The 19,252-nt window shown below is 33.9% G+C and overlaps 1 protein-coding gene across 4 annotated transcripts in view; it reads right to left on the reverse strand.

Annotated features, from left to right (window-relative positions):
• FMN1 (formin 1) overlaps window positions 1–19,252 on the reverse strand; it is a 189,882-nt gene that overhangs the window by 76,271 nt on the left and 94,359 nt on the right. For all 4 annotated transcript variants that reach the window (XM_071744341.1, XM_071744339.1, XM_071744340.1 and 1 more), the window contains 2 exons: window positions 10,782–11,563; window positions 6,743–6,893 (listed from right to left, as the gene is read on the reverse strand). In XM_071744341.1, the coding sequence (XP_071600442.1) occupies window positions 6,743–6,893; window positions 10,782–11,563 (933 nt within the window). The remainder of the gene's footprint in view (window positions 1–6,742; window positions 6,894–10,781; window positions 11,564–19,252) is intronic.

Below are 19,252 nucleotides of genomic sequence, written 5' to 3' on the forward strand. Positions count from 1 at the left end.
AGAGCACACACTACCAGTCAAGTTTAAACAGTTTATTATCTTATGCAGACAGCTGAAGACAGTCATTGTGTTTCAACCCTGCCAAGCTTCCAACATTTTCTGTAATATCTGCCCTTCTTGCAGAAACACAAAATTAATTAATTGTAATTCCTCACTTAGTCAGATGGACAAAAAAGTTGCTGACAGACATATCCCTTTCAGTTAAAAAAATGCAATTCACTCAAAATATTGACACTCTTCTTAAATGAGAACACATGTTAATAATTATGTGAAGTCTTTTAGAGATAATAGACAACAGAAAAGCCATTATCTTTAATGTCCTTCTGCGTCTTTGAAATGATAATCATTGCACTAAAGGGCCAAAAATGATTGATGGACTTTCATTTGGAGCATACACCTGACACAAATTACTTGACATTTACTCATTTTTTTTTTAATAAGATGAAGACAGAGTGGCATCACAAACATCTAACTATCCCGTTACTTGAAAAAGTATACAAAACACTTGAGTTTTTGAAGATAGGTCACTAACAAGTGCTCAAATACATGGGAAAAACTAATGCAACTTACAACAGTGTGTAAGTCCAGCAATGCACATGGAATAAATCACACCAAGGGAATGACCTTTTCTAAATTACATTTTTTTCAGGCTTACAGGGTATCACAGCTTAATACAAAACGATCTGTGTTATTTTATATGTCACAACTCTGCCTGGTTTTATTTGGTACTAAGAGAACAGATTTTAGAACAGTAAATTTCACAGGAAAGAAAGATCCTATGGCTTGAAAACAATTGTATTTGCCTATCAGCTTAACAGTTTGAATGGATATGTACAGACAAGAAACATCAACAGATTAGAATGAATGAAAACAAAATTGTTTGCATGTAGAACTTCACTCCTTCATCTGACACGCAAACATTTATAAGACAACTTTCAGAGTCTGGGAAAGATGTTAGATCCTTTAAGTTACATTCAAATCTATTGAAAGCTGAGTTCTTTCAAAATCAGCCAATGGTTTTGAGTGTTTTGTTGTGTTTTGCTTTTTTCCAGAACAAGAGGTTAGAGTTTTCATATGCTGATGGTTTTCAGTTTTCATTGTTTCCATAAACAACTATAGACCTTAGTGGTATTGTACTGAATCTACTTACAGCTGAACATTTTTGCTACATAAAACTTTGTACTTGAATACCATTTACAGTTTCACAAATAGAACTGAGAGTATGCATTTTTAAAATGCACCAAGCATGCTGCAACCTGAAATCTAAGCATAAAAAAATATGGATATTATGATGAAAACAGCTGCCACTTTCACAAGTGTTTCAGTGGTAATTTAAAAACTGGAGTTAAAAATATAAGCCATATTCAAAAGGCATGCCTAAATTTACAATAATGTGTAAAAAGGCAAGTCTAAATGCCCATAGAATCAATATCTAAATTGAAGTTATGCACTAGAATAACCTGATGGATCTAGCACTTCTTCTCCATTTCCAAGAAGCAGTAGCTTCTAAGAATTTTGAGAGACTAACTATGAGCATTGCTTTGGAAAAGCTTAACTGAAGACCATAACACCTTAAACACCATGAACACTTTTAGATCTGATGTATATTGCCAAACTGCATCATACCAGTAACATATATTTAGATTAAGCCAACTGAACTGGCCAAAACCAGAAGGAAATGTACTTGATTCCTATACAGCTGCTAATGGACTGCTTTATTTTTGTCCAGTAACTGCAACTTTGCCTGATGCAAATCCAACCACTTCAGAATTATCCTAGGAAATACTTCCCACTTTTTCTATATATTATTCATTCAGAGTCCCTGAAAAAGTCAGGAGTAATAAAGCAGTAGTCTCTTTTCCATTTCATAGATATAACATCAAAAAAATCATTGCATTCTATTACGTAGAGTACGATTTTAATGCTACAGTTTTACACTTCAAAAACATTCTTATAATTATATTTATTAATTTTTAAGTAGATCAATATGTTAATGTTGACAAATAACTAATATATTAATCTAGACAGAAAATTCTCCCCATCCAGAGCAGATAAAATGTACTCATAAGACACAATGCTTAAAAACCTAGAGTACTTATTTTGAATATTATCTACATAATAGTGTATAATTTTTATTTACAAGACAAAAGCAAAACAATGAAAGTTGAATGAAATATTTCAGAGGATGTAAAGCTGAATAAAAAATAAAGAAAGAGGTTCTTCCAAAGCTGCTAAATTTTCCAAAGGAGTATATGATGTAAGAACCATGAGCAGACACACACTTCATAGAGAGACACACACTTCTAAGCTCAGGTAAGCATTTCCATAACAAACTTACAGAATATGTAAGTGTACCATAATGGTACATGCGTGCCTCACTTAAATGGTATTATTTTTATAATTTATCACTATGGAGTGGATATACTATATTTTTCCCAAATATATTAATATATATGTAAAAATAAATAAAATCACTCTCTATGCAGTCCTTTAAGTTTTATCACTATTGCTGCTGGAAGGTTGTTAACTTCCCTTCCTTGTTACTCCCACATATTTGTTAGAATATTTTTTAACAATGGTATTTCTAATTCTAATAATTTCATCCTCATCTAACTCCCAGGAACTACTGTAACTCAATTAATATACCATTTTATGTCAGCAAAACAATGAATTCAGGAATTACGAAAGTACTTCCAGTCTAGGAAAAAAAGATAGCCAGTTGTTTCTATCCACAGAACAATGGACCAAAAGCATACTTTACACCTTTTAACTGATTAACAGTCATGGTGTTACAAAGGCACTCAAAATGTCATCCAAAACATTCTCTGCATTTCAAGAGAGTATCAAATATATGTGCATCACTCTAAACATATATTCTTAAAGATCTTCCAAGACAGAAACAAAACTCCCATAGCCGAAATTGTTCTGCATTCCTTTGTTATCTGTACTCTTAGAAAGCTTTTCATAATTTTTCTTTGCAGCATCTGCATTCACTTGATGATATTTGCTGTGTCCCAATCAGCCTTCTCTTTTCTAGACTAGACAGCCATAATAATTCAGTTCTTCACTCAAAGATTACTTTTACACTTCTCATAATTCTCACTCTTCTTGCAAGCAATATTTCTATTAGAGTTTTCTTTTCCCTTTTTAGATGTACCATGACATGACAATTCACATTCCTTTAGTGAGCAGGTTCTTTCTGCTAAACTGCTGCACAGTAAGTCATCAGTTGTACCTCATCTGATTTTTAGGTAGCTGAATATCCTTAATTGTATTAACCTTGTGGTTAACTCTAGTAGCTTTGTGCTCAGCCCTATCTTTCAGACAACATCTCTGATCCATGAAAGCTTTCTAAAGGGACTGCTCCAGTAGATTTGAAGCCTCTTGCAATTAGGAGGTGGCTGCAGAGTTAATTTTCCATTATCCAGGACAAAAGTGAAAATACCGAGGTAACCAGACACAGCATAGATGCCCACAGAACCCTCCATGCATTGTTCAACACTGAGAATATGTATAAATATAATTTCTATTATACATATTATTTTATAATTTCTATATTATACTGTAAGGGCACTATATTTGAGCATAAATATATATATATATATATGAATATAAATACATACTCAGAAGTTTCCCTTCTGAGCATAACATGCCAGATGGTACTGGAAAACAGACCATCCGTTCCATTTATGTAGGACAAGACTTAGATATTTCTGGCTGAAAATGGTAGATGTCTATCAGTTGTAAGCAACAAAAGCACAGCATAGAGTGAATATTTTAATCTGTGCTGCCACAAATTTACTATGTGGACAAATGGGTAAGAACTGAACAAATTCCTACAGGCCTAATGCAATGCTTTTCACAGAAGCATTTGTTTCACAGACTAAGTATACAGATTATTCTGACTAGTTTCACAAAAAAAAAATTCTGAGAATAAACTGAATAATATTTTATTTGGAACTGCAAGAGAAATGCAAATAGATATTAAAGAAGTCATAAATGAACAGACACCAATTGTTAAATGAGAAACAACTCCTCTCTAATTTGAAAAACAGAACCTTCCAATTGCATAAGGAATTGGATTGTGAGGCACTGATGAAATTCTCATTCAAGGAGATAAATGTTGTATAAACACGTTTTAATAAACAATCCTGTGGCACTTATTGCTCTGTCATTTCACTAAATATGAAGCAGGTAGAACTTGGCTGGTGTAAGATGGTAAGAAACAGGAAAAAGTTTAGAGAAGAGAATTGAGAAGAGATATGATGTAATTTATACATTACAGTATATTATTAATTAAAATACCTTACTGGTTTCAAACACAAACTACTACTCCAGATTCCATCATAGAGCTGAATTTTGCTCTTGCTTTTTTATGGAATGTGAGAAAGGAACTTACAAATAAACACAAAACAATAGCAGCAGCTAAAAATTACTATATAGCATAGATTCTTAAAATCTGTAGAATCAGACTATACAGTTCCATACACAGCAACTCTTTCAGCATTCTTACTACCAGACAATCACAAATTTCTCTAGTGATAGATATATTTGTTAGATAATAATGTCATAATTTCTAGAAGACTGACATAATTGTTAGAAAAAAGGCAAGAGAAGTTGAGAGCCAAGGAAAAGCACAAATAAAGCCAGCAGAAGTGGTAGTTTTTAATGTTAATCTGCAGGAGCTTTCTGTCCCTATCTACTAATGAACCCTCCTGTAATTAAACAAAGGCCTCTTTACTACTGCATGGCTTGCAGCCTACCAAAACTGATCCATTGAAGCCAGTCTGCAGACATCTGGGCTTTCAGAGAGACAAACACAGAACCATCTAAGAGGACCAACTGCCTCTAAAAATACTCAGTTGCTACTATGAGTCATTTAACAGAGAAACGTGTAAAGATAGGATTTAAAATAAGAAAATGTTTCTATACTCAACTATATTCCAATTTCTTTTGAGTTCTAAGAGCTGATTTAGATTTTTAAATTGACCAAGTGACAAAGAGTTTGATATTGCTGGCCATGAGGTTTTGAGATTTTCACAGGAAGTTCTACAGTTCCTGTGGTTTGTAATACTGTGATCATAATCCCATGAGTTTTACCAAATTGAAGCTGTAGTAATAGGTGTAACTCGTAATTTACCTCTTCAGGAGATTCATTTTAATATTCAGAAAGTAATTTTTTCATTGTATTTATTTCAGTAAATATATCCCTAGTCTTAAAAGAATAGATTCACAAAACACAGTAACAAAACCAGTGAGATAAAGATATCTTTGTAAGAAAATATAATGGTTTCTCACAAGAAATAGTACTTACTCAAAATAACTGTATACTGCTATTGTATGGAGTAACTGTCATCCTATTTGATCTTGAATAAAGTTGAGAGATCATTAAAAATTTCTCCTCCTGTAGCAACCAAGTTAGTTGACAAAGTAGCAAGGAAAAAGAACGATACAATTTTACCTTTAAGAGTGCAGGTCTAATTCCTTACTGTGTTTGCCCCCATATATCCAGATCAACAGATACATTCACCTAATTGCTGAGAATTTGAATAGCAAAGTAACTTTCTGTGCATATTATGTCTCCATTAAAGTTACACTGGTTACAGTCTTCTTCAAAGCTCATTAGAAGCCTGTCTTTCCTATTAAATAATTGTTTCTGAAAGAAGTAAATTAATGAATCATTTGTTAAGTAAAGTATGTTGTTTTTTTCAAAGAGATACTCATGTCCACCTGCAACCTAACATTTGAGGGACTATAACAACTAATAAATTCTTCAGGGTGTATTTACAAATGCCAGCATGCCCCCATCCTGGCTCCATTTATCCCTTTTCACATCACATCAACTTGGATTTTATAAAAGCCATAATCTTATTTACTCTTCACATTAACTACTGCACTGAGACACAAGGAGGGAAGTTTATGATCAAAGATGCTTTGAAAAATCTGACTGCACTGTATCTATGTATGTATATTTCACTTTATATGCATTATAAAATTGAAAAGATAGTGTAGCTTACATACAAAGTGCCCTCTTGTGGTTCCCAGCAGGTAAACTCAAACAGATTTAACAAACATCATATATTTAAATGGAAGTGTAGTATATAACCACATTGTTTTAGGAAAACAGTAGCAGTTATTATTCAGGCTAGAATTTTCCCTGCAGCAAATATTACTAATGCCATTTCCTTGTCCTGTCTGACAAGTACAAGATCTCTCTGAAACACATCATGTCTGAGGCAGACAATAAACTTTTGGACACTAATAGCATGACTGCCCTGTCCCTTCCCGACACAGCTCTTCAGCTATACCAGAAAAAAGTCCTAGCATTCCTTATCAAAACATCTAACAGTTTTTTGTTTTGTATTTTATTTTTCCATCAAAAACAATCTCAATGGAAGAGAGGTATTCCTTTTTAATGACAGACTTTAACTATAAATCAGTCCGAGGACAGACCTGATACATACTTGATACATATTAGAATGCCCACTCAGTTCTTTACATTTTTTCTACCTCACTGGGATGTGGAACTTCCATTTTCAAAAGCAAGAAATCTACCAAGGTAAAGAATAAGCTGCATTCTCCAGCAAAAACTGAAGTAGCAATTCACCTATTTTGCTTTAAAATATGATTTTCCTACCCATATATTACCTGTTCATTCAACAATAAATAAAAAGGCACATTTCTTAAAATGCAAAACTAAACAGTGATGTAAAAAAAGCAAATACAAAGAAACAATAAATACCTTTTTGGCCTTAGTTTTTTTTTCATAAGTCTCTGATAATGGTTTTCTTTTTTCCTGAGTGGTGTCTTTGGAGAATAAATATTCAAACTCGGTAGTATCAAGTATATCAGGTTCTTTTAGTGATTCCCATAACGTTGGCATAGCAGTTTTCCTATAAATGGAAAGGTAATAATAAAATCTACAATAAAAATTTATGAAAAACGTTACTAGATGTAACCATAATAGATGAAAACCCGTAAGAGATTTAAAACTCCAAGTAATATGCACTGCTGCTATACAAACAACATTCCTTCCCTATACATTTCTCTTGTAAGGACTCAAAATATTTTGCAGAAGTCTGTACCAAAACATTTAGCTATTCATGCCTGTTAGCTTACTGTGTTTTTCAGGTTTTTGTACAACCATGAAATATTACAACTGAAGCTTTGTGCAAATATATCTCAAGAGATTTTTGCTACAACTAGGATTAGGAGTATTTCAACAGCATCTTAATACATTCTCAGAAGTCTATTTAGACCTATACAAATAAAAAGTATCAACAAGAGTAATTATGTGGCCTATATTTTGGGAGATTAATGGCTCCATTCAACCAACTCTAAATTTTCCAATTCTCTTTCTTTCTTTCTTTTGCCTTCCAAGATCAGATTTAGCTTTGGAACACTATGGAGCTTGTTTACACAATCCTCTAGATTTATTTGGTTTTGGGGAAATCTTATGTAGTGCTGCAAATAGGCACTTCAGTCCTGAATGAGCTTTGTTACAAAGTTTTGGTGTTTCAGAAAAATGTGGCGGATAAAACTTGAGTATTCTTGTCTGTTTATCAGTAGAAGGTGGCCCACTTCTTCCAGCAGATGTCACTAAAAGGCAGTGAACATCTTTGCAATAAAATAATCTCTAGAAAATACAAATGGCTGATGTCACCTGACATACTTTTATCAAATGCAATATGCAACAAAACATAATACCTACCAATTAAAAGGGAAAAACCGATTTACTAGTTTTCAAATTTAGGATTTTTTTACTTACCACTCAACTTTACATTTACTGTTGTGAATGTTTAAGGAACTGTAACTTTTCCACCAGCATCAGTGGATTCAGTACAAGTCACAGGAGATGCTTACATCCCCACAGCTTCACTCTTCCTGATGCTGCCTGTAGTGTCAGCCACAGGATTCCTTCTGCCTCTCTAACAAGAACTTTGAAACCCTGTGTAAACTCCTGATCTGAGCACCAGAGAAGTTTCCAGGTCTAGGGCAGCCCAAGAAAATCCTGGACAATAAACATCTGGTGACCAGGAGTTCACCAAAAAGCTGTGACTTAGACCTCAACTTGCATTCAGCCAAAGCTTGATGAACCAGCATTATTTCAGAACAAAAATTTTTATTTTAGTGAATCAATAGGAAGTTGTTTTTTTTAATGAACAGACTATTCATTTGCTGTGAAACAGTTTTTCACCAGTAGTTTTAGGAAAGTAAAAGCAAAATGTTCAAACTTCAAACAGCTCCAAAATATTTCAAAGCCTTTACTTCTGAATCATTGAAAGAATACAACTGATATTTCATTAACTACTTGTTCCTGTCAAACAAGGCACATGAAATATTAACATCTTACAATACTCTATTATACCAGAATGACTCTTTTTCATCACAATACATGCAGTCAAAAAGCTCTAAACTAAAATTCATTTTTAAATGCATGTAAATGAAGATATTTACTTTAAAAGTGTTTAAATATAATCCTAAAATTAACAGAATAAAATATTAAGAATAATTATAAATAGTAATTTAGTGACTACTATAACTAATGTATAATAAACTGTAACATAATTAACGATATCATATAAATAATAGGATGTAATACAGTATGTAGTATAATGTGTATACATATAGTATACCATATATAATAAGCTCTATCATATTTAATTAAAATGTTTCAAATAAACTTATCTCTCTGTAACTGCACACGCATTTAAATATTTTTGGACACAGATAATTACAGTTGAATTTTTAGACCCAAATAATAATGCTGTTTCATTACTCATAACACAGGACCTGAATTTTATTTCATGAGCGCAGCAACTTACTGTTAAACTAGAAAAACTTCTGTTGCTTAAGCTTCCCAAAAAAATACTTTTTGAGTCAATCCTCTTAATGGAGCTCTATGTTATATTAATAAACACTTGAAGCAAAGTTAGAATCAGACAAAATCCAGAAGCCCAGCTGAGCAGCACTGAAACCACAGCAGTGTGGCAGTGAGGTTTGCAGCCTGGCCCAGGAAGTGTAAACGGGAGCACTACTCTTCTCCTGCCAGCTGAATAAATATTCACAAGCAGAAGTTGTTCAATAACTTCAAAAAGACTGTCCAAGAGTTGTTTCTTTATGCCTGTTCACCAGAGGATACCTTCTAAACAAACCAATAAAAGAATGTTCCATAGTAACTGCAGCTTTCCTGCAACAGTATATATACTATTAGACTACTTCCACAGCATCATGGAACAGTCTGGGTTGGAAGGGACCTTAAGGATCACCTAATTCCAGCCCCACTTGCATGGGCAGGGACACCACTAGACCAAGTTGTTCCAAGCCCCATCCAACCTGGCCTTGAACACTCCCAGGAAAAGGGCAGCCACAACTTCTCTGGACAATTTGTGTCTCACCAACTTTGTTGTAAAAAATTTCTAAATCTACCCTCTTTTAGTATGAAACAACCAGCCCTTGTCCTGTCACTACAGGTCTTGGTAAAAAGTCTTTCTCCATCTTTCTCCAGCCCTTCCTCACAGGCTCCAGCCCTCTGATCATTTTCATGGCTCTCCTCCAGCCCCACTCTAACAGGTCCATGCCTTCCTTGAAAGGGGGGCCCCAGAGCTGGACACATTATTCCAGGGTTATGCCTCATGAGAGCAGAACAGAGTGACAATCATCTCTCTTGACTGTGGGACATGCTACTTGTACTGCAGCCCAGGACACATTTACCTTTCCTGGCTACAATCTTTCTTGTTGGCTCATGTCCAATTTCTCATCCATCAATATCCCCAAGTTCTTCTCCACAGGGGTGCTCTCCATCACTTCATCCTCCAGTCTGTCTTGATACTTGGCCTCACTGAACCTTATGAGGATTGTATGGGCTCACTCCTCAAGCCTGTCATGGTCACCCTGGATAGCATCCCTTCCCTCAAAAGTATCTAACATTTTACCCAAGCTTTAGATCACAATAAGACTGGGAGGTTTATTTATTTATTTACTTACTTAACAGTATTAATTATAATAATTATGCTATTATTATAATTCTTATTGTATTTTCTTTTACATTAAAGAGGTCCCTAACACTACTGAGACTCCACAATGCTTTATGCTACAGGTTCCTGAGATGCTTTACTTTTCCCAACTGTCCTGGTTTGGGCCAGGATAAAGGTGATTTTCTGTCTTGCACTTTTGCTTTCAGCTAAATCTCTTGGAAGTAGTTGACACCAACCGTGACACCAACTCACAGAATTTATACACCAAGGCCAAGTTCCAGTTTAGCTGTTTCTAAAACTGGAAACACAGAGGATGAAACAACATGGGGCTCTGAAGATATCACCTGATGTGACTGGAAAGCAAAAATAAACTCTTAAGTTTTCACCTTACCAAACCTTAACATTTTAATTCCAATTAGTTTTTTTTTTAAATAGTCTTCCTAGTCTCTTGGCTACCTTTTTCTCTGTAGTGCTCAGTATATGAACTACCTGTGACTAGAATTGTCCTTGAGATACCTGGACTTTGGGGAAAAAAAGTTATAAAGCACATAATTTTCATTTACAATGCACATCATTTTAATTTACATTGAATATAGTAAAATAATTTCTTAATTTTTTTAAAAGACTTCTAAAACTGACTCAATTTTTTATCTTAAAACATATAAATTCCATGCCTCTACACTGGCTTTGTTACACATTCCTAGACTAATAACTTCCTGTTATTAAGACTTAAACACTATTATAATTACATACTACCCTTGTATTATGGCTTCTAAATAGCAAGTTCAAATAAATATATTTTACCTGCTGTCTTGTAATTGTATCCGTGTCCAGTACAAAGGCTTCATAGGACGGGTAGGTTCAATGGCAGGTTTTCGAGGACCTTGGTTTGAAGATAAAGTGTTATTAAAAAACAAGCCAGGCCCAGGAGGTGGAGGGGGTGGAGGTAACCCCGATGCAGGCAGTGGAGGAGCAACAGGAGGTCCCAAGCCAGGGAGAGGTGGTGGTGGTGGTGGCGGTGGTGCTTGAAAATTCCTATAGCCTTCAGAAAGAGGAGGTGGCAGTGATGGACCAGATCCAAAGTGAGATGTCTGTGAAGTCAGACCCGTTGGCAAAGGTGGTGGTGGTGGAGGAACTAAAGCTGGTTGTGAAGAATCAGGAAGGGGTGGAGGAGGTGGTGGTGGTGGTGGTGGTGGAGGAGGCAGCATTTGTTTTGGTTGACAAGGTAAGACACTTTCTGAGGACTGTACATTATAATTGTCCTTATTTTCACTTTGGGCAGAAACACTATGTGACAAAGTAGAAATATTAAGCTTTTTGGGTAATATTTGGTTATTTTTCACAGCTCTGTTTTCTTCTTCGCTAGGCTTTATAAAAGTTTCTCTGTCAGTCTGTATACATACGTTCCGGTATGTCTTTGGTGGGTTATCATCCTCAGTGGAAACCCCAATATCCTTTGTTTTGTGATTTCTTCTGTTTAATTTATTATCAAGTTCAATTTTCAGATGTGCAATGGTCTCCTCAAGCTGAGCAGTTGATACAGCATGTTCTCCACGAATACGGAATACCCTGAGTTCAAACTGAGACTGCAGAACAACAACAAAAGAACCCTTAGTGAGATATTTGGCTAAAGTGTTTATTTCACAGCAATTAAAAATTATCACACTTAAACTATGTTCTTACTTTAACCACACCACAATGACATAAATAATTTACTTTCCCAGTTCTAAATGGCTTTGTTGCAAGCCAGTAACTAACTCGACAATCTTTAAAGAAATGCAAGCAATGTGTGTTTCAACAAAACATATTTTATGAGTACATAACCAGGACATTTACTTAGCAAAATCTAATTTGCACCTTGTCTTTAAGCAGACTTAATTATTTTTAATCACAGAATGCAATAACTAATAGTTCATTAGGGGTAAAAAGGTACATTTTTTGAATAGTATTGTACTTAATGGCATGGGTTTTACTGACTGCTTCATAAATATGCTACATATACAGTTAACATGTTAGGAAGTAAAAAGACAACATAACAGAAGTTGAAATTCCTCAAAGAGAAAACATTAAATAAACAAATTAAAACACTTTCTCAATCTATTAAAAGTGCTGTCATCAATTAAATTCACAGAGGTGCACACAAATTCTTCCATTTCACCTTCACTATTTGATTAAATCTACAATTCAGAAAAATAAATCTTAGAACCAGCAGGATCAAGAGGATTTCTCTAAGGCAGATGGAAATAAGTCTTTCAAGAATATATGTAAGAAAAAACCCACAAAATACTTTTCTTACCCTATGTCTAAAAAGAAAAATATTTTCTTATCGTTGTTCATTGCTCAGCATGAGAAGGACAATAGACTAATATACTGTAATTTTATATCATACAAACAAGCTTGAATAGGTTCACAAGCAATTTATTTCTTACAGCAGGCACTATCAACTTGTATTCTAATAAACTGCTTAAGAAATTAAACAGTTTGAAAATAGAGGATACAAAATGCTCCTTTTCCCAACTGGCTGGTTTGTGTGAACTTGGGAAAACAAGCTTAAAGTCTTGCAAATATAATCAAAGTTTTATAGAAAATCTAAGCCAAATATGTACAACAAATAGAACATTTTTTGCTTGTATTTTTTTCCTTTCTTACTCTACTAGTTTGTTGTTGCTCAGCTTAATTATTAGTTCAGTTCAGCTACCACAAGATTTTCTGCCATTTGAATTGCTCCACAGCAATTGCCTTTCATTTTAAACTCAGCATACTGATCCATAAAGGAGGCAATGAAGTAAGTTTGCTTTAGGTAATTTACCCATTTTGTTTATCATAATACGTTGCACTTACTGGACATCAAAAAGTCCCTGACAGAACAACTTATTATTTCAGATTTTCCCAGCAGTGAATCTGAAGTCACCAGAGCACAGCATTTAACAAAAGTATTCACTGCACTGAACTGGCCATGAAAAGAACTCTTGGTAGTATATAACTTTTCAACGACAGATTTCAGTCTGTAATTTACAATATTTAAACCCAAAATTATATTTGAGGTGAGAGCTTTATGCTTTGTTCTGCTTTTTACTCTTTTAGATTGTCAAAATCCTTATTTCCTAATAAGAATAATGCAATTATTACCATAACAAGAATTAATGCTTAATTACTAAGCAGGAAAAAAAAAAAAAAAAAAAAAAGCAGTCTTAAGAAAAATGACACATTGAGAATCTGTGTTGAACAGGATTTCATCAACGAAAATATTAGTTTTATTCAAGTCTATAAAAACAACATAAAAAAGCAACAAGTAAAAAACCAAGCTTTTATTTTAATTACCTCTCAAAACAAATCTTGTTCACCAAATGAGTGTCATATGAAATATTTTCTGTTTACATAAATATGATACTATTTTCAACTAAAGTTTCAAGAATATGTATAGTAATACATAGTTTTTTATACTTATACATACATATTCTTAATAAGGGTCTGTTTCCTGGTAAATATTTCTTCGAAAGAGATTAAATGCTCTAAAATCTTATAATGAATCAAATAGAGATCAAATAGCATCCAGTCATTTAAACATTCTCCTTCTGTCATGTTCTGTAACAGGTATGTTTAAAGTCTTATATTTTCTTTATTATACCACTACTAAGGACTAGTTAGATACCTTATCAATATGTAGCATTAAATAATATAGAAAATAAGTGTGTGCTGAAATCAGGCACGTTTCATTCCTGACATCTCAATAACTAGAATTATTACTTTTTAAATTACAATTTTCATTTATCTGTGGCATAAAACTTTTTAGATGATACTGCCCTATGAGAATGAAATCTCAGAATTAAGGCTGCAGAATATTTACTCATGTTCACTACACCTCAGTAAACAAGTCTCAAAGGAGGCTATGGAGAACTCAAAACTAAAACTGAATTAACTAAAATTTACTAAATTTAATTAACTAAGTTAAGTTTAAACTAAAATAAATTTTGATGCAACCTGTTACTCAGTATCACTATTCATTACACAAGACAATTTCTTGACTTTATAGAGGGATTGTTCTTTAGAATTTGAGAGACTTGTACTTTAGAATCCTTCTTCTGATGGATCATACATTGCATTTAGAGCTAGTAAAGTAAGTCACTAAATTTTGCTATAGTGATTGGTGGTACAGTAAATATCCAGGCAAATATTTTCTCTCTTAAAATTCATAAAACAAAGGATAGGGACAATTAAATAATTGTATACTTTATGATAAACTAATCTAACTTTTTCAACTGGGAAATAAATCAATCCAAATTACTTTTTTCTAGATTCTGTCACCTGAATCCTGAAATATTAAAAATACAGTACGAACAGAGACATTTTACTGAAAAACAGTGAGTATTAGAAGCACTTCTGCACAATCATTCCAGTTAAAATATTGTTTTCATCTAAATGGGAACCAATAGTAGTATCCATACATCTACCATTGCTTAGGGTTTTATTTCCAGGTGTCTGTCAACACTCTTCCAAAATGCTTATGACAGCTACATAACAAAACCCAGGGCTTCTGAGAAGAGCCAGTTATTAGCTAAATTTATATCTACAGGGATTTCAATAGATGTAGTTGAAATTATTCAGTATCTTGCTACTGAATCATGTCAGAATTTATTGCTATCATATTGGCAATCCAGCTTGTCTGTTTTCATGGCATGGCAGGCATTAGACTCCTAGAGTCTTTGAAAACTGCTGATAAGATGAACAATGACCACAGGGTATCACCAGCATATAACTGATCACAGCTATTTGTAACAGAATGAAACGAAAAAAAATGCCAGCAGGAAACAAGATGCCTGAGGAAGAGAAGGTACGGGAAGAAGGCTGGAGGGACAGAAGATATGGGAATAAGGCTAAAATAAAGTTTAGAAAGCCAACTTATGCAGCATGAATCAGTATGAACTATTCCTGAAGAAAGGTAGAGGATTTGGAAACCTGTCAGAGTAATACGTCTGTACAAATTTTTGTATAAAAGTAAATTAAGACCTTACAAAGAACAATTTGGGATTCATTCATCAGCATGTTTTAGATATACAACAGAACAATTATTTTCATTTGAGAAACATATTTGCCACTCTGCTGACTTGTTGGTTGCTTGCTTCTCAACATTCATGTAAAAAGTTTGGATTATATATTTAGATTCAACACCCAGCAAATTAGTGCAAGGAAATGTTTTTCTGCTCCCCTGATCATTTCACATTCTTCCAGCTGCACTAAACTACTCTTTCGGAGAGCAGATAAATAAAGCCTCGGGCCCTGACAGGTAGAGGATCTTTGGCTTCTCATTATGGCAATGACTCTTGCCATCTAGTTAGTGATATTATCTAGTTTTTGGTACATAATCTTCCCACCTTTACACACACACACATAAAATCGATACTTAACAGCTGCCTAAATTTCCCTTACAGTAGAGATACATTTTCTCTAGGTTACCGTGACAAATACCAGATTAAATTAACTACAAAAACCTACCAAAGGCTTGGAGGTTTCCACAAAATGTTACCACTATTTCCTCTTCACATTGCCAACTCAACAGAAAAATGGGAGTATATAAAAAAAAGTCTTAATGAGCTTAAATCAGATTTCAATAAAATACATAAAAGCAACTCCTGAGTATCAAGCTTAATCCACACAGCAATATGCTACTGAAAAAAATTGCCTTTCTTTGGTATAATCTTTCCTGCATTCATTGTCAAAATTAAATATGCAAACAATGCCATGCTAGTATGCCAAAGAACACTGAATAATTTTATCAGGCAAGGTAGAGGTGTGAAAATGGATGCTACGATTCAAACCAGGGAACTGCAGCACACATAATGATCAAGGGGCTGTTCTAGAGGAAAAGGATGTGAGAAAGACAGCAGATCATAAACTGATCATCAGTCAACACATCTGTATTAGAATACACAAACAGAAGTGTCAAATGCAAAAAAGTCAACCTTGATCTCCATTCATCTACTAAAAGCTGTCTGATGTTCAGTTTGAGATGATGTTTAACATGATGTCCCTGTGTTCATGATCACTGCTACTGAAATCAGGAGCTCCTCATTCAGTATTAATTTTCTAGGTTTTACCTACATGGCCTTTTGTCTCCACCTCAGCCTTACTGGAACAAAGCCCCCTTCTTTACTCAGTTTCTTTCTGCTTCTATTGCTGAAGAATAATTCCACTGTACCTTTAAACTTGCTTTGCAAGACATAATTTAGCTTGAGTGTTGCCAACTGGCTGATGTACCTCTTTTTCCATTCTTCCATAAGCTTTCTGCTTCCATGCAATATCAGTTTTGAGGAGGCTGAATAAATAGTCAATTTGGGCTTTCCCTTCTCCTGGTAAATTTTATTTTGCTTCCAAATATGCCCTTGCTTCAAACACAGGTTTCAGAATTTTTGCACCTCTGATTCTGACTGAAAAAGGTCTGTGCCTATTTGCTACTCAAGCCTCACCAGACCAGCTGTACTCACTAATGAGTTTCTTTGATTTTTCAAGGTTTGTCTGGTATCTGCCATTGGAATGGTCGTGATCCATTTTCCTTGAGTAAAATCTTGTCACCAGAGCAGATGATGCCATCTGACTCAGTTCCCTTCAACATATACATAAGCTGGGAACCCTTGTAGAATCCTCTTCTGAAAAATATACTATTATTAATGGATAAAATAAAAAACAACCCTAAAAAACCCCCAGAACTACCCCTCTTACTAAAATCCATTATATTGCCACGATACAAAGATGATTATGCTAATATCCAAGGTACTGACACATTGTAATCTGAGAAATCAGAATTTTCAGAATGCTTTTCTAATGTCTTCCCATCTTTTCCCCCTTAGAACCAATGCTCTGCCCTAGGACTTCAGTGACCAGTTACTTCCCTTTTCTATCTGCTAAGGCACATGACACAAGACAGAGAGAAAATGCAAGATATATTTTCTGAAATAATGCTGGCAGCTCAGCCTTGGTCCCATGAGACTCCGGAAGATACGTTTAAAGAAGAAGTCCAAAAATTGAATCAATGCACTGTACTTCATTAACCTTTACAGCCTCACATGATAAAGCCTGTAACTAATCACAGAAGAAAAAGAATAAATCCTCTCATTCAGAATATCATCTAAATGTCTTTGAAATGATAATACAGATCAACACGGACAAATCTTGGTACTAATGTGGGAGCTTTTCTCTGTGTTGTGGTAGGTGTCAGAAAGATTACAGTCTCATTTAATAATCAGTATAGTCAAGTATCACCTAGTGAATTAAATGCAATCAACTCAAGTATGTTTGTTGCCTCCCTGCTTTATATAATGTGATTTTTATATGGACAAACACTTTCTAACCATAGCATGGAATTACTCTGACATGAAAAGTTTCAGAACAATTTGTATGTGTGAATATGAGGAAACCATAAACCTCTACAGCAATCTACATTCAAAAATCAGTCACTGGCAAGTTATTACTCAAGACTATTTGCATTATAAATGTTTCTTAAAAAATCCTGAGACGTGTAACAGTAAGCTGTAATAAAAAAGCTTTCTAAAACACTGTTTGGAGAAAGAAACATGCAGAAGTTTTGCTTTGAAACTAGCAACTTAGACTGTTAATGCATAATAGCTTTTCACCAGCGTTTACAGTGCAATTCTACTCGGAAAGCAACTGTGTAAAAATGGCACGTCTTTAATGAACAAAGCTGTTCCATGCACATCAGAGACAGACCTCTTCTTTAACTGAGAAACATACACTTTTACTAGCTTTTACTCTAATTAGCCAGGAAAAACAACATAGCAGAGAGAAAGTGAGCTTGATTTTATTCCCTTCTCTGACTATACATTGATTGTTACATGTAATTATTTACTTCTGGCAAGCCATGAAAAGGGGAAAAAAATGGGAACTTTAAAGACACAAAGTACTGGGGAGTGGGGGCAGGCAGACAGAGAGAAGGAAAAGAAAAAAGGTAAGAATTACTGAGTTGCCTATGAAAAATATTTTAAAAGACTTTACAGCTTTTTTTTTTTTTTTTTTTAGTACTGGTTTGCCCCATCAAAGTGCTGTTCACAGAAAAGAGAGGAAAAACACATTTTTCACAGACAGCCTCTGACTTTTTCTTTTTGTTCATTTTAAATAATTTCATCTTCAGTTTTTGGAAGAGCTCACACTTTTTATTCTTGTATTGTGTTGACAAAGAAAGAAAAGTTCTTCTTTGTTAAATCCCTATCCTTGAAAAAACATACATTTGTTTTAAATTTTAACAACAATCAGAGATTTAGCAAAGGATTTCTTAATGAAAACAAAACAAAACAAAAAACCTGTGCCAATTTACATAAAAATCAAAATTCCTCTCTAACAAATACCTCAACAAATATAATCAGTTACATATGGTGTAACACCATTTTTAAGGATATGCAGTAAGGATTATTATTACACCTCAGAATAAAAAAGAAAGATAAATTATTGAACTCTCCCAAACATTCACAGAAGTCTGAATATTTAGATAGTCTATGTATAGAGAGCCCAATTCCCTTTCTAATTTAAAAATACTAATTACATAGTGCTATGGAGGAAAGGCACCAAAAGTAGGTACGAGGAAATCTGAGAATAGTGGGTATATAGAACATTGTTTTTCTATATATTTTTAAATATTTATTTATTTAGCAACTACTGGGCATTTGGGTAGTTGAGAAAGAAACAGCTTTATAGCCAGTAATTTGGGAGTAAAAATTATTGGTATAGCACATGATTAAAATACATTCACTTAAACTGCAGCTTCCACATTTAAAAAAAAAATTCATGTGCATGATTATTTATAGATAGGACTACAGATGGCTTAAAATGCACATAAAACTTTTATTAAGTTTATTAATGCTTATTAATTCACTTCAAGTTTGAAGTGCATATTTTCTGGAAAAACATACATTATGTTTGATATGCAATGAAATACAACTTCTGATTTAACAACAGCTGCAATTATTTGCAAAGAGTGATATCTGATTTGTTGAACTATTCCCATTTCTTTAAGGATATATTGTGAAGAGGTCCTCAATTTCAGGTTACTACATTTAAGTAAAGCCTGTAAGTAGACATAGGGAACAAAGCAATGATTACACACTAAAAAAATTAGGTATTATTCTTTCAACAAGTAGAGTTGTTTGATTTTTTAACACAGTAATTTAATTGCACTGTGATAGGGTAAATATCATTAAACATCCGAAAATCAAAGCAGATCTTTCATGTTGTAAAAATAGATAGCAAAAAATCTCTATTATGAGAAG

Source organism: Heliangelus exortis, chromosome 5 (genome assembly GCF_036169615.1).
Source record: "Heliangelus exortis chromosome 5, bHelExo1.hap1, whole genome shotgun sequence".
In the NCBI taxonomy this organism is placed as follows: domain Eukaryota; kingdom Metazoa; phylum Chordata; class Aves; order Apodiformes; family Trochilidae; genus Heliangelus; species Heliangelus exortis.